The following is a 14,972-nucleotide window of genomic DNA, read 5'->3' as shown; positions in this document are numbered from 1 at the left end:
AAAGGGTTAACTACCTGTGTAGCATTAAAGAATTGGGCGGAAATTCCCACGATGGACTAGGTTGGGGACACGGAGTTAAGAGAATAACCCTCGTGGAAAGGAAAGGCGGGAGAGTACCTCGCCAAATTACTCAAGTTTTCCAAGGGGGGACTCCCCGGGAAAGAGGCGATGGTCAATATAAGTTGTCATTTTTAAATAGCGACGCCGGTTGTACGGGTTTGCGCCCAAAGCCTGTGCATAATAAAGACAACCCCTTTGGAGACCTGCCGGTGAAATAACACGACCGAAACGATTAGTATTTGTATAAACTTTTGTAGATGCACCTAAACTAAGATCACACCTCCTTAGTTGTGTTGCTGAAGAAAATAAATAAAAATAGGTGGTTATTGAGCTGAAGTTTGATGCTACCAGACTTTAGTACGGTACGTAAGGTTAAGATATTAAAGAAAGGGGCACTGTAATTGTTACCTGTTTAGATACTGACTGGAATGTATAACGGTAGTACTCTGTGAAGAGAAAAGCTTGTGTAGTATGTTAGAGTCCAGAAAAAATCCTGTACCAACTTGTTTTTAACCGCTGGTAAAAAACTTTTAAGAGGGGAGGTGTAATGACCTCAGCCCACTCCTTTGTGAGAATCGCAAGAGAGAGAGAGAGAGAGAGAGAGAGCCTTACGGTTTGGAATGTGGGCTGGTCGCTCAACAAGACAAAAGCCTTGGACATAGCCATTGTCTTGGGAGACACCTTTGTGGAATAAGGAACTGGCCTACGTGCAGACATTCAGGGCAAGGTGAGATGGGTGATGGGGGAAAGATTGCCTCGCCCCCCCCGACCCTGATGGACATCGACAACCCTGCCAGTCCAGATAAAAGGTGGGCTGCTGAGGCGGGGCCTCAGACGCACCAAGGAGACACCCGAAGAAGACACGATAGTGCTTCCCATCGGAGCGGGAAGCCATTTTGAAGGAAGCCACGTGCGTTAGATTCTGGATCGGGAGTCTGTGGCTGGAACCAAAGGACAAACCGTTTTAACTAACAACAGGGATTTGCTTCGCAAAGACGACGGGCAAGTGTTCCTTCTCTCTCTATCCAACACGTGAAACGTCAGCGGTTCCCGAAACGGGGAAGCCTGCAGACTTTGAGTGACTCTTATACCCAATTGGACCCTAGACAACGATAGAGCTCATTTTTGATTGATTATTACTACACCTGTGCTTTAGATTGAGTTTTGACGATGTATATGATCTGAATGTTTTGTAGTAACCATACGTTTGTACCCCTTTATAAATAAAAACTTTTGAAAATAGTAGCACCAGGCTTCAGCGGACCTATCTATCTTTGCTGGTAAGTCACCCGGTTACTGGGGAACGTAACAGTAGTAAGAACTCGGGCCTTACCACAGGGTTGCCTGTTGCAGTCGCTCAAGGGAGAAGATACTGGAGGCAGTGTAGGAGTGAGCAGTGGCCTCTGTGGGCATGCTATAATTCATACAGGGTTGGGGGCTGACCCCTCCTGTCGGTGCTGTTCTCCAGTGTTGGTCGGTGTCACCTTCCAGTGTTTGCTTAGTGGAAGAACAAACTGAACCAGGATGACTTACTATCAACATGTAATCATGCCAGTTAGGGACTTGGGTTTTATATATATATATTTTTTTCTTTGTAGTTGTGTTTTCCTGCATTTGCAATGACATATGCTATTTCTGCTATGTGCGGTGAGTTGTGTGCTGTTGGTAATATGTTTTGCACCTTGGCCTCAGAGGAACGTTGTTTTATTTGGCCATATTCATGTAAGTTTAAATGTTAATTAAACATGAACTTGAACTTATATTTAATTTCACAGATAACTGTGTCAATATTCTGTGCTGACAATTGTTTATGATAGCATTTTTGCAACTACTTGTCTTTTCATCTAATACAGTTTCTCTGTAAAAGCTACTATCATGTATAAAAAAATAGAGCAGCAATATTAGGCATGGTCCTATTACAGAATATAGAAATATACAAATAGCTTTAGACTTAAACCAATATTTTGTGTCTGTATTCACTACTGAAGATAAATATAGCCGATATAGTAGGTTACCAGGTGTCTACTGGTTTTAACTAATTTAAAATAATTCACACCAATAAAGATAAAGTACCAAACTAAAAACTGAGAAAATATCAAGAGCTGAGAGGTTGCATCTTTGTGCTAAAAGAAATGGGTGCTGAGATGGTGAATACAATAATGATGAGTTTTAAAATTTACTATATTCTGGAATATTTCCAGCAGAATAAAAGATAACAAATGTAAGACTGCTCAAGATGGATCAATTAATTAAGCCAGGGGCATGAGAGAATCGTAATATGCTTAGGCCAAATCAACATGGCTTTATGAAAAGGTGAATGTGTATAATAAATCTAAACGAGTGTTTTGAACATGGGATTATCAAAATATGTAAGGGAAAAAGGATGCAAACATCACGTTTAGATTTTCTGGAGGGATCACACAAAGAAAAGTTTTGAAGATGGGAATACTGCAGTAGCATGAACAAGTGGCTAATTGAAGAATACTATGCAAATTAGAAATTATGCTTTCAGTTGCTTTCAGTTCATTTGGCTGCTAATAACGGGATTCCACAAGTATCAGTAATGGGCCCCCAGGTATTTCAAATATAGATGAAAGCTGCCTTGTCCTCTTCTTATGCACTTTAGCTGGCCTAACTACTCTCAACACAGAGGTCATTTCTCTTGCTTTGACTTCATCCACACAGAACTGCCTTGTCTCAAGTGTCTTCCAGTTATCCATGTATGTAAAGAAACAAAAACACAATACACTTCCAATAGTGTTGAAACAATACGAGGGTGATTGTATTTATCCTGACTTGAATCAGTATACTAAATTCATATAATAATTGCCAACATCTATGCAGACTGGCATCAAATATGATACTTTCCTTATAAAGCCCTGCCTAAGCCATACTGGCATGAAGAGACATGAGTTAACTAGATTAGTACTCCTGTTCAGAAAATATTCCATTTTCCAAGCAACTATATCTTCACTTTGCAGTACTGATTCACTAGACTGAATCCTCAAGTTAGGGGATTGACATATGATGAGATATTGTGTAGGATTTGCTTGTATTCCTTAGAAGCACAGACAGGGAGATGTTGAAAGGCAGTTTCCTCTGGCTGAACAGTTTATCTAGAGAGCAGACAGAATGGTAGCGTGAACAGATTTACTGATGAATTGAGAATACATTCCCCTATTTTGAGTAATGTGAATCTTGTGTTCTCTAACTTAGAGGGATGTAGATACTAATCCATTCAACATACACAAGGCTCTGATCAATAAATTGATGGGCACCAAGCAAATCAAGTAGGGCAGAAAATTCCTTGAAGCAAATACTCAGTATAGAAACATAAGAAAGGAAAAGGCATTCATTCCCTCACAGGAATAGGAAGAATAGGTAATTCAGCTCCTCATACTTGAACCATCATGATTTTTTTTAACTCATGTCGCACCTTCCTGTACTAATCCCATATCCCTTGATTCCCTCAATATCCAAACATCCACTGATCTCATTCTTAATCTTAATTAGTGACCAATTCTCCATAGTTCTGAAGAGTAAAAAGAATCCAAAAGACTCTTAATATTCCTGATAGGTAAATGTAGTCTTATCTCAATCCTGAATAGCCAACACATTATGTTGAGAATGCTCTTGATTCCCAACCTAGTGAAATATCATCCCCGTATCTCCATATAAGAGTATTGTCTGATTCAATAACCTCACTTCGCTTTCTAACTCCAGCTAGTATAGGCCTAGTCTACCTCGCCTCTCTTCTTAGGACAATCTCCTATCACGAGAAGCTCCTTCTATTCTAAGACAATGCTTCATTAGGTACCGGAAGAAGATGTGTACACAATATCCCATGTGTACTTTCATCAAAGTCATACGCAATTGGAATATGACATTTTACTCTTGGATTCAAATCCTTTATCTGGAAGACATTTGTCCATTTGTCTTTTGCATTGCTTATTTTATTTGTTTAGTAACTGTCACTGATTGATACACAAGGATACATCAATTACCGTTAATATTAATATTCTCAGCATTTTAAAAACATAATGCTTTTCTACCACATTGGATGACATCATATCATTCCTCTTTTCTACCAACCAGATTATTCACCTACAAATGAATCTGCTTCCATTAAAAGAGGTAACTTGAAGTTTGGGGTCATGTTTCTCTGTTTTGAATTTTGAACCCATCTGCACTTTGCCACTTAGCATTTCAGCCATTTTGAGCACAGCGATAAACTGAATGATCAAAATGCCAAAAAAAACAGCAGTTGGTGAAAATTTGAAGAGAAACGATCAAAAGCTGGAAATACTCAGTAGATCCAGTGCCACGTGTACAAGTGAATGATCAGTTATTTTGTCATTTTGATGGGAAGAATAGTGGCATACACACTGCAAATTAAACAACCTTTCAAATAGTTAATTTTCAAAGAAAAGGACAGGTAAATCACCATCTTCTGAGTTCAATAAATCAGAAAATACCTGTCAAGTTGTGACAGAGTACGTGATGCTACTGCAGACAAAAACTCACAATTATTGCTTACAAATGTCAGCTAGTAATTTGAGAAGAGGAAAACTAAATAATTCTAAGGCACCTTGCTAACAAGTTAAATTGTACATTACCTTCTGGCATCTCATGTGATGGACCAGAAATATTTAGTGTAGAGCTTTCTGTAGTAGTACATTTGAAACAGTCCAAAATTATTGCAGCTTCACCCACATGAATTTTGCTACAGTCTATAATTAGAGGTTCTGCTGCTGTTAGGCCTTCACTCATATTTATCGATTCAAGAATATTCAACAGAAGAGAGAAGAAAAGTGAAAATATTAATTAAAATACATCCTAAATCTTTCAATGCCATTGATTTTTATAGATTTAGAAATCTACAAGAAATCAACAAAATGTAGTGACACTAACAGTAAATGCTCTAACACAGTCAATACTTACAAATCCCTGTTTACCCTCCCTACCCATGTTTCTCCAAAGTTTTTATTTTTATCTGCACTCATTTCATTGGTTGTCACTTGGAAAGCAAACCTCTCTATGCAGGAATGTGGCAAAAATCAACAAGTCAATGAATCTTGCACATCCCTTCAGTGAATTAGTCAGCTCCATTTTGGGTACTAGCCTCCATAGTATCAAAGACATCTTCAAGGAACGTTGCCTCAGAATGGCTGCATCCGTTATTAAGGACCCCCATCACAGAGGGCACACCCTTTTCTCATTGTTACTGTCAGGACGGAGGTACAGAAGCCTAATGACAGACACTCAGTGATTCATGAACAGCTTACTCCCCTCTGCCATACAATTCCTAAATGGACATTGAACCAATGAACTCTACCTCACTTTTTTATATATTACTTCTGTTTTGCACTTTTTTAATCTAACTATCTAATATACATATATACTTATTTATCTACATATCTATTTTTTCTTTCTATATTATCATGTATTGCGTTGTACTGCTACTGCTAAGTTAACTTTCACAACACATGCCAGTGATAATCAACCTGATTCTGATAGTTCTATGGCTCTGATTTTAGACACCTAACAAAGTGCTGCAGGAAGTTGCACTACTTAAAGGGAATTAATTAAAAAAAACACAAAAATAAATAAATAAGCAACTCAGAAGGAAGTTTTGTATTTACTGCCAATTTATAAATGATACCATTAATTTAAGTAAAAGTTTATGTTACAAACCTTTTGAGGAGTTTGACAGGTTCAAGTCAATGTTTCCCCTGTCTGGAATATTAGAAACCATGAGGTATCAGTCATTCAGGGCAGAGATAGGAGAAGGAATTACTTTCACCATTGAGTGGTGAATCCTTAGAATTCACAATCAGTAAAATTGTAAATCAAGGGTCTGGGAGTTACTGAGGAGGCTGTGTTGAGGTAAATGATCTAACTGATAGAAAAACAGACATAAGAAGCTGAATGATTTATTGCTGCTTCTATTTCTTATATATTTTCAATTAATAAAAATTAGTTCAATACTAATTTTAGATTTAAGTATGTAAATGTCAAATTGTAACCATTTAGTTCTTCTGACTAGTCCTGATGAAAAGTCTCAGCCCAAAATGACAACACTTTATTCCTTTCCATCAATGTTGCCTGATCTGCTGAATTCCTTCAGCAATTTGTTGTGTTACTTCTACAGAATATTTTGTGTTTACCATTTACTAATTCGCATTCTGCAAATTTGATTTTCTGTCCAACAATTAGGAATGTATGAAAAGAAACAGGCAATCCAGTCCCTCAACCTTGTTCTGCCATTTAATCAGACTGTGGACAATCTGTATCTGAACTTTATTTAGCTATATTTGTTTCACACCTATTCACTACACTTAACAAAAGTCTCTAACTTAAAATTCACCAGCTTATGTGAGAACACTATATATGCTTTAAGATATGCTTTCTATTTTTCATATTGCAGCACAACTTTCATCTAAGATCACAGCTTGTTCCAAATTCCCTCACTAGAAGAGATAACTTCTTTGCATTCACCTTAAAGAATCCAATAGCTTTTTAACTAACACCCTTAAATATTCTAAACACCAAAAGACAAAAATACGTTTATATAATTCATCCATATGGTTTAGTGGTTCATACACAGTGAAATGGGGAATTTGAACCAACTCTCCTTCAATCCAGATGAAATTTTTATGAAATTTTTGGATCAGAATACTAGCCTATAATTAGGCAATAGCACAAGCATGCAAATTCCACTCGTCTCCTTCCACAGCACCTAATCCCAGACTATAACAGATATATTTTGTGTTGCATTTCTCATGTCCAAGGGCTTAATCTGCAATGATACTTTCTTATTCCTTCACCAGGTATTGGCATCATAAGCAAAAGCATAATCCAAAATACATGACTATACTTTACCAAAAAAATGTACAGTCACCAATGCTTGTGTCTGCCATTAATTCCAGAATTTACTTATTTACCTTAATTTAAATTCTGTAGCTGATATAGTGGGATTTAATTTTATGCTACAGTTGTTCACTCCATGCTTCTGAATTACTATTCTCTAGTCTAGTAATTCCCAATCTGGCATCCACGGAGCCCTAGGTTAACGGTAAGCCTCCTTGGCATAAAAAAAGTTTGGGAACCCTTGCTCTAGCCATATTTCTCTGTTCTGTGAGTTTGCAAAAATGAATTTGCTCACCCTAGAGAACAGACAGTGCCAGCAGGTATTTTCATTCTTTGAAGGTCCTTGGCTAAATTACACTTTAAATGGAAATAGGTACAACAGGCGTGTAAGTTGCAAGTTGCACTACTTAGTTGGAGATGAATTCTGAGCAACCATCTGATAGCAGCATTTTGATCAGTTTAAGTTTACAGACACAGTACAACTTCCACACTCTTCCTTCAGTTCATACTGAATAGCCGAGGCTCAGTACAAATGATCAAGAAGCTGTGCTGTCACATCAGGCTGGGACAACTATTTGCACAGCAAAATAGACAAAACAGGAAAGATGTTTTCAATCATAATGCATAACTAGTATTTCTGAAATACTGCTCACTGCAAAATCACCCTGCAATTATAAAGTGAAATGTATTAAAGTTAGAGTAAAATGTGCAGTGGCTGATGTTAAATCTAATTTTGAAGTTTCTGCAATAGTACATTGTAATAATTCTATTCCATTATTAAATTATTTTAACAACATAATTGTGGTCTTTATTAAAATATTAATAGTATAAGCATGAGAAGTACAAATTATTGTTTGTTATCATTTACGTCTTGTTATTTTTCTTAATTTTTGTTTGTTCTATTGTGTTTTAATGTTGTTCAAACAAAATTAGGTGTTAATGCAACTAATGTTAGAGATAATGTACACCAGAAAAATATCCAGATATAAATAACAAGTTAAATAGTTTGAAATGTCAACATTACCTGTTTTTGTTACATCAGCTAAGTTTCCCTCTGGTGTTGCAATTGGACTTTTTCCCACGGTTTCATCCATTATGACTTCAGCAGTTGGACCTTCCCCAACACCATGATTTATGATTTCAGAATCTACTATTCCATCAAACGAATAAACAAAAATGAGTTTGAAGCCAGCACAAATATAATAAGTGCCTACTGTAGCTTTTGAAAATCATTGCTGATCGTAATCTAACCACATAATCCAGCATGATTGATTGCTAAAATGATTACGGTGCATGCTGTCAAAGAAGATGATCAATTATATGCAGTATGATTGATTGTCATGCTGTTCACTGTCAAAGAAACCAATAAGTTTATTTTTCTGCTCTATTGCACATGTTCATAAATTTTGTGTATTGATATGCTGATTTCAGCAGAAGTGTTGGAGAAGGAAATATCAGTTATGCTTTCACGAAATAAAACATTGGAAAATGATTCCCTTTGGTCTATACCAGTACGTATTTTTGTTCCTGGCAGCTGTAAAAAGGAAGAAAATCAGTTTATCGTCCTTTCATTTATTAAATAGGTGAATACTCCATTCCCCTTCTTCCCAATAACTATTAACTCAATTGGCATCCCCTCCATTCTTATCTATTGTGCTCCCTGAACAAAGTGCTGTTTATATTGACAGAGGTATGAAGATCAACATCAGATTAAAATAATACCATGAAATGGAAAATTTGTCCTGATAGTCAATGGACATACTGTCCTACACTCCTGCATGTCAATTCTTCAATCGTTTTTCTCACTAGCCTTACTTATTCTTCATAAATTCCCACAAATATTGAACTCCCAAAACACAAAAAATACTACAGATATTGGAAGTCTAAAATATAAAAAAAAACAGGAAATGTTAGAAATATTCAGCAAGTCAGACAGCATCCATGGGGACAGAAAAAGAGCATCTTTCAGGTCAATGATCTTTTATTAGAACTAGGCAAAGCTTAAAAAAGGCACGTCATTTTAAGTTGCAGAAAATGGGGAGCGGTGAAAAGAACAAAGGGAACATCAATGACAGGTTGAAAATCAAAAGGGAGGCTGAGTGACATACTCAGTGGCTACTTCATTAGGCACCTCCTGTACCTAATAAAGAGGGCACTGAGTGTATGTTTGTGGTCCTCTGCTACTGTAGCCCATCCTTTTCAAGCTTTGAGATGTTTTTATAAATTTTTTCTGATACTTATTCAATTTAAATTTCGTTATTGTCCCTTCAATGTCTCCTAATAAAAATAGCAATGGAGTATGTGGAATTTGTACTCCAATAATTTGTTTCAATAAAAATCTTAAATTAATCCAAAATGGTTGAATTTTAGAACAAGACCGAGTAGAATGTAAAAAAGTACCAATTTCTTGTTTACATCGAAAACATTGGTCAGACATATTTGAATTTAATCTATTTATTTTCTGTGGTGTTATATATAATTGATGTAAAAAATTATATTGTATTAATCTAAATCGAACATTTATTGTATTTCTCATACTATCAGAACATAATCTTGACCAATTTTTTCCATCAATTTTAACATTCAGATCAGATTCCCATTTTTGTCTTGATTTATGAATTCCTAATTTAATTGTCTGCTTTTGAATCAAATTATACATACAAGATGTAAATTTTTTAATTTTTCCTTTCTGAATTAATATTTCTATTTCACTAGGTTTTGGCATCAACATTGTTTGTCCCAGCTTTTCTCGTAAATAAGCTTTTAATTGAAAATAACAGAAAAGAGTGTTATTTGATATTTTATATTTAATTGCTTTGGCAGTAGCCAAAAAAGTTATTGCAGTTACTTGGAAATCTGATTTAAATTTAACTATGGATCGTCGGAATAATGAAATACATAGCTGTATTCCATTTGAAAAAATTACGTATAATTTAAGAAATGAATATAAGATATTTTTGAAAATTTGGTCACCATACTTACGAAAGATAGGATTAGATACATAGGTCCTTTGAAGATAAAATTATAGTAATTGGGGAAAGTGAAAATAAATATCAAAATTATTTTGAACTCCATGGAACATGTGGGGATCCTCCGATATCCAGGCAATCTTTCTTCTCTTTTCTTTCTTTTTTTTTCTTTTTCTTTAGATAAGGGTTAAGGGGGGAGGGTTAAGGGGAGGGGGGAGGGTTAATATCACTTTTTTTACCATTTCATTATTACATTTATTCTTGTAATTTCTAAAATTCAATAAATAAATAAATAATATTTTAAAAAAAGCTTTGAGGTGTTGTGCGTTCAAAAGATAGTGTACACACCACTGTTATAACACGAGATTATTTGAGTTACTGTTGTTTTTCTACCAGCTGGCCATTACCCTCTGATCTCTCTCATTAGCAAGGCATTTTTGCCCACAGAGCTGCCACTCATTGTTTTTGTTTTTCGCACCGTTCTCTGCAAATTCTAGAAACCGTTGTGCATGAAAATTTCAGGACATCAGCAGTTTGTGAGATACACAAACCATTCTGTCTGGCACCAACAATTATTCCACAGTCAAAGTCATTTGGACCACATTTCTTCCCCATTCTGATGTTTGGCCTGAACAACAACTGAACTGCTTGACAACATCTGCATGTTTTTATGCATTGACCACAAGATTGCCTGATTAGATATTTGCATTAACTAGCAGTATACAGGTGCACATAATAAAGTGGCCACTGAGGTTAGATGCTGTTGATGTCACCTGAAGGTAAAGGCTTGTTAGTTGCCATCTGGTGTGTCTGGACAACATGTAAATAGAGAGAGGTGAATGAGAACACAAGAGAGATGAAAAACACAACAACGTTATAATACTGAGATTAAGAATAACACATTTATCAGAAATTTAAAATAAACAGAAGATTGGAAATACTCAGCCAGTCGGGCAGCATTGGTGGAGAGAGGAAAATTGGATTAGCGTTACAGGTTGATTACCTTAATGAAAGGTTGATATCTGAAATCATTGAATTCTGTTAGGTCACAGAAAATATGATATGCCCAGATGAAAGGTAAAATACTGTTCCTCTAACTTATATTGAGGTTAATTGGAATATTAAAAGAGGCCAAAGACAGAGTTGATCAGAGTAGGCAGAATGAGGAATTGCTGTGACAGTTCACAGATCCAAATATTTTCTACTACACTAATTCTCTTCCACACACACATTCACTCACCAAGGTCCCCATGTACTTTAACAAAACATCATTTTTTTTTACATTTAAACAGAAATGAAGTTATATTATGTGAACTTATCAACATTACCTAGCTTGGAATCCTCAGCATGATCTGGTGTTACCACATGCTTTGTTTCTACTGTTTCATCTGTTGTGATTTCTTCTTGCGTCATGACTCCTTCAACTGTACCATCTTCTACATGGTCTGAACTTTCAGGTTCTTCTATTCCACCAAATTAATATAAATAATATTAGCTTGTGGTACAAATAGAAAAATACTTGGGTTCTGAAAGATACAGAACCACATAATCTAATCACATAAAATCAAAAAATCGATCATAAGGCTAGCCGTTTTAAACATTGTCAGAAAAACAAGTGTAAATACCTTCCTATCAAATTGTTGGACATCAATGTGCACCTTTTCACAATGACTGGAGAAAGACAAGCAACCTTTCCACAAATAAAGTCTAGTTTTTAGAGCATTAGAAAGTTTTTGACAAGAACAGGCCATTTGGCCCAACAAAGCTTGTCAAATTCCTATTCACAGTGTGTGTTGAAATAACTATTGAGCTAGGGTTTAAAAGCCTCTAAGGTACTACTTTCAACTACACAACTAGATAGTTTGTTCCATGTGTCCACTACTCGCCTTGTAAAGGAATATTAGCCTGAAATCTCCCCTTAACAAGTCTCCACCTATGGCCATGTGTGCTTGATGATGGATTAATTTTGAGGTAGCAGCTGGCATTCACTTTACTTGTACCCTTAATGATTTTGAACACTTCTATCATGTCTCCTCCCATTCTACGTCTGTATAGACTAAAATACATAATTATTTCAAACTTTCTTTATAGCTCATACCCTGCAGACCTGAAGTCTAGCCATCCTCCTCTGGACTCTCTCCAGTGCCTTCACATTCCTCACACAATATGTGGACCAAAATTGTACACAACATTCAAGGCATGGCCTCACAAGTGCATTATAAAGCTGCAAGGAAAGCATCTCTAGACTTGAACTCCACTGAGCACATTATATTGCCCAACATTCTATTAGCCTTCCTAATCACTTCTGTGCATTGTCTAGATGTTGATAGTGATGAGTCTACCAGGACGCCCAAATCCTTCTCATACGGAGCACTTCCAACTCAAGACCCCCCCCCCACTGTATAGTTGTATCTAACATTTCTTCTTCCTATATTTAATACTTTATCTTTACTTACATAAGCCTTCACCTGCCAGTTATCTGCCCACATCTGGATTTTGTTTAGATCTAACTGTATTGATTCGATTGCCTGAATGTTATCAACCCGTCCCCCTAATTATGTGTTCCCGGCAAACTTAACTTGTTTACTTGTTATGTGTTTATCCAAACCATTAATGTAAATTAAAAACAGCAGCAGCCCCAAAACTGATCTCTGCAGAACCCCACTTTTAACATTTTCTAGGTGTAAAAATGATCCTCTCAACTTTAACTCATTGTATTCTGCTTTTGAGCCAATTCTGTACCCATTCGATCACCTTACCCTGAATCCCTACCTCCTGTAATTTGATTATTAATGTCTCGGGGGTACCTTGTCAAAAATCTTCTGAAAGTCCAAGTAAATGATATCAACCACTCTAATGTTATCATAGACTTTAGTTGTCTCCTCATAGAACTCCTGCATATTAGTAAAACATGATCTCCCCTTTCTGAACCCATGCTGGCTTTCTGCTAACATGCCTGTACTTATCAACTGCTTTTCCATCTCATTCTTTATTATTGATTCCATTATCTTGCCTTTAATACATGTTAAGCTTACTGGTTTCTAGTTACCAGGGTCAGTGTGGTCACCCTTCTTATATACTGGACAATGTTAGCCCATTTCCAGTCCTTAGGATTTCACCAGTCTTCAATGACCTTTCAAAAATAAATGTTAGGGGTTTGTATATATAATCACAGACCTCTTTAAGTAGCCTTGAATATATGTTGTCTGGTCCTGGAGATTTATTAACTTTCAGCCTTTTCAGCTTCTTCCCATCTTGGGTATGAATATTTCCTGCACTGCATGTATTATCTCTTTAAATCAACCCTACTGTTCTTCAACTGACTCAACATCAAGCAGATCCTTCCATTTTACCTTCTGAAGTCTTTGCCAATTCTGCACAAACTTTGCCTTTCTGAAATTCAATTTAATGCCTTTGGTTTTACTGATATACTCTCCCAAAAACTTACAGACTAACAATGTTATGATCACTTGTTCCTAAAGGCTCAACAACTTCTGTACTCAAAATTCTATTCTGATTGTTACAGAATATCAAATCTAGACAGGCCTCCCCCTCTTGCTGGTGCATTAACATACTGGGTCAAAAAATAATCAATCAATATCACAATAAATTCAATTTCCTGTAATCCATTAGTCACTGGGTTCTCCCACTCAATATTTGGGAAATTAAAGTCATGCATCACTATAACATTACCAACGGAACTTGTTTCTTTTTAATATCTTGATAGAGATATTTATTAAAATCATTACCAGCATTGGGGGGGTCTATAAAGTACACCCAATATTATTCTTTTATCCTTATAGCTTTCAATTCTCACCCAGATATATTCACTGTCTCAATTCATCTCCTATCGTAAGCAGCTTCACATTTAAATTCTCTCTTATGAATACAGCTACTCCTCCATCTTTACGATCTTGCCTATCTTTCCTAAGTATATAATTTAATACTATATTAAATACTATCACCATCTTTTGAGGTCAGCCAGGTTTCAGTTATTGCTATTACATCATACTTATATGCACTTGTACATAATTCTAGCTCACTTATTTTATTCTTAATACTTCCTGCATTTATACAGGCCATCCGTAGTCTATTACTGATGTTTTTCATCCTAATCCAATCCACTTGTATATTTTTGAAGCCTGTAATCGGTTTATGTCGTAATATGTTATTCTCCACTAACACTCCACAGTGTGCCTGGCCTGTTCTGAATTCCCTGTACCCCATTCCCTAGTTTAAACAGTCCTCAACTAACTGAAGCATATGCTTGCCCAGTACATTAGTGCCCCTCTGGTTGAAATGCAACCCATCCAGTGGTACAGTTTCCATCTCCCCCAAAAGGCATCCCAATGTCCCATAAACCTATGCCCCTCTAATCTACACCATGATTTGAGCCGTGCGTTAAATCTTCTGATCCCCTCTATCTTACCTGAACTGGCATGAGGCACAGGCAGAACTTCTGAGAAGACTATCTTGTCAGTTCTGTCCCTCTGTAAATTTGTCTTGAAGAACAGACAGCCTGCCTTTACCCATGTCATTTGTTCTGATGTGAACAATGACTACTAGATCCGCCCCAGCTCTGGCCAGTAGTTTATCTACTCATCCAGGGATATCTCCTACTTGTGCTCCTGGTAGGCACACACTGTATAAGATTCCTTGTCAGTACAGACCTGATTCTCAAACCCCCTTCCTCCCCCCCCCCTGATAATTGAGTCCCCTACTATAACTACTTCCTTTTTACAGGACTTAGGTTTAGGATTAGAGGATCCTGTGGGGCTCCTCTGTACTGCCCACCATCTCAGAGTACTTCACCAATTATTAAACAAAAAGGAACAAGCCATCTTGTTGACTTGTCAATTATGAGATGTCACCTATCCTAATTTCCCTTCCACCAATCATCAAACTCTAAATGCTTCCCTCTGTCATGTCTCTCACTCATCTGTTGGCACACTGCTTATTTTGGTGGAGGGCCAGGAAATGTACGTGGCAAATTGTACAAAGTGTAGCAGAGTCAAACATCTGAGGAGAGCATCTTTTAAAATAGATGTCAAAGCATTAGAGCATAATGTAAAA

General features: G+C 36.5%; 2 protein-coding genes across 6 annotated transcripts in view; one reads left to right on the top strand and one right to left on the bottom strand.

The window, feature by feature from the left end:
• The window catches only part of LOC140734725 (ankyrin repeat and SOCS box protein 15-like), a 120,479-nt gene that overhangs the window by 54,307 nt on the left and 51,200 nt on the right, over positions 1 to 14,972 (top strand). The gene's annotated exons all lie outside the window — the stretch shown is intronic.
• Positions 1 to 14,972, bottom strand: part of iqub (IQ motif and ubiquitin domain containing) — a 60,250-nt gene that overhangs the window by 42,486 nt on the left and 2,792 nt on the right. Inside the window, exons 3-5 of one of the 4 annotated variants that reach the window (XM_073059103.1) lie at positions 11,228 to 11,362; positions 7,955 to 8,080; positions 4,677 to 4,820 (exon numbers count right to left, since the gene is read on the bottom strand). In XM_073059103.1, the coding sequence (XP_072915204.1) occupies positions 4,677 to 4,820; positions 7,955 to 8,080; positions 11,228 to 11,362 (405 nt within the window). Of the gene's footprint in view, positions 1 to 4,676; positions 4,821 to 7,954; positions 8,081 to 9,912; positions 10,060 to 11,227; positions 11,363 to 14,972 lie in introns of those variants that run through there. The other 3 variants (XM_073059104.1, XM_073059107.1, XM_073059106.1) reach the window with 3 other exon arrangements.

The sequence above is a fragment of the Hemitrygon akajei genome, chromosome 10, assembly GCF_048418815.1.
Source record: "Hemitrygon akajei chromosome 10, sHemAka1.3, whole genome shotgun sequence".
In the NCBI taxonomy this organism is placed as follows: domain Eukaryota; kingdom Metazoa; phylum Chordata; class Chondrichthyes; order Myliobatiformes; family Dasyatidae; genus Hemitrygon; species Hemitrygon akajei.
The sequence above is the reverse complement of the archived record's forward strand: the minus strand, read 5'-3'. Positions and strand labels throughout refer to the sequence as shown.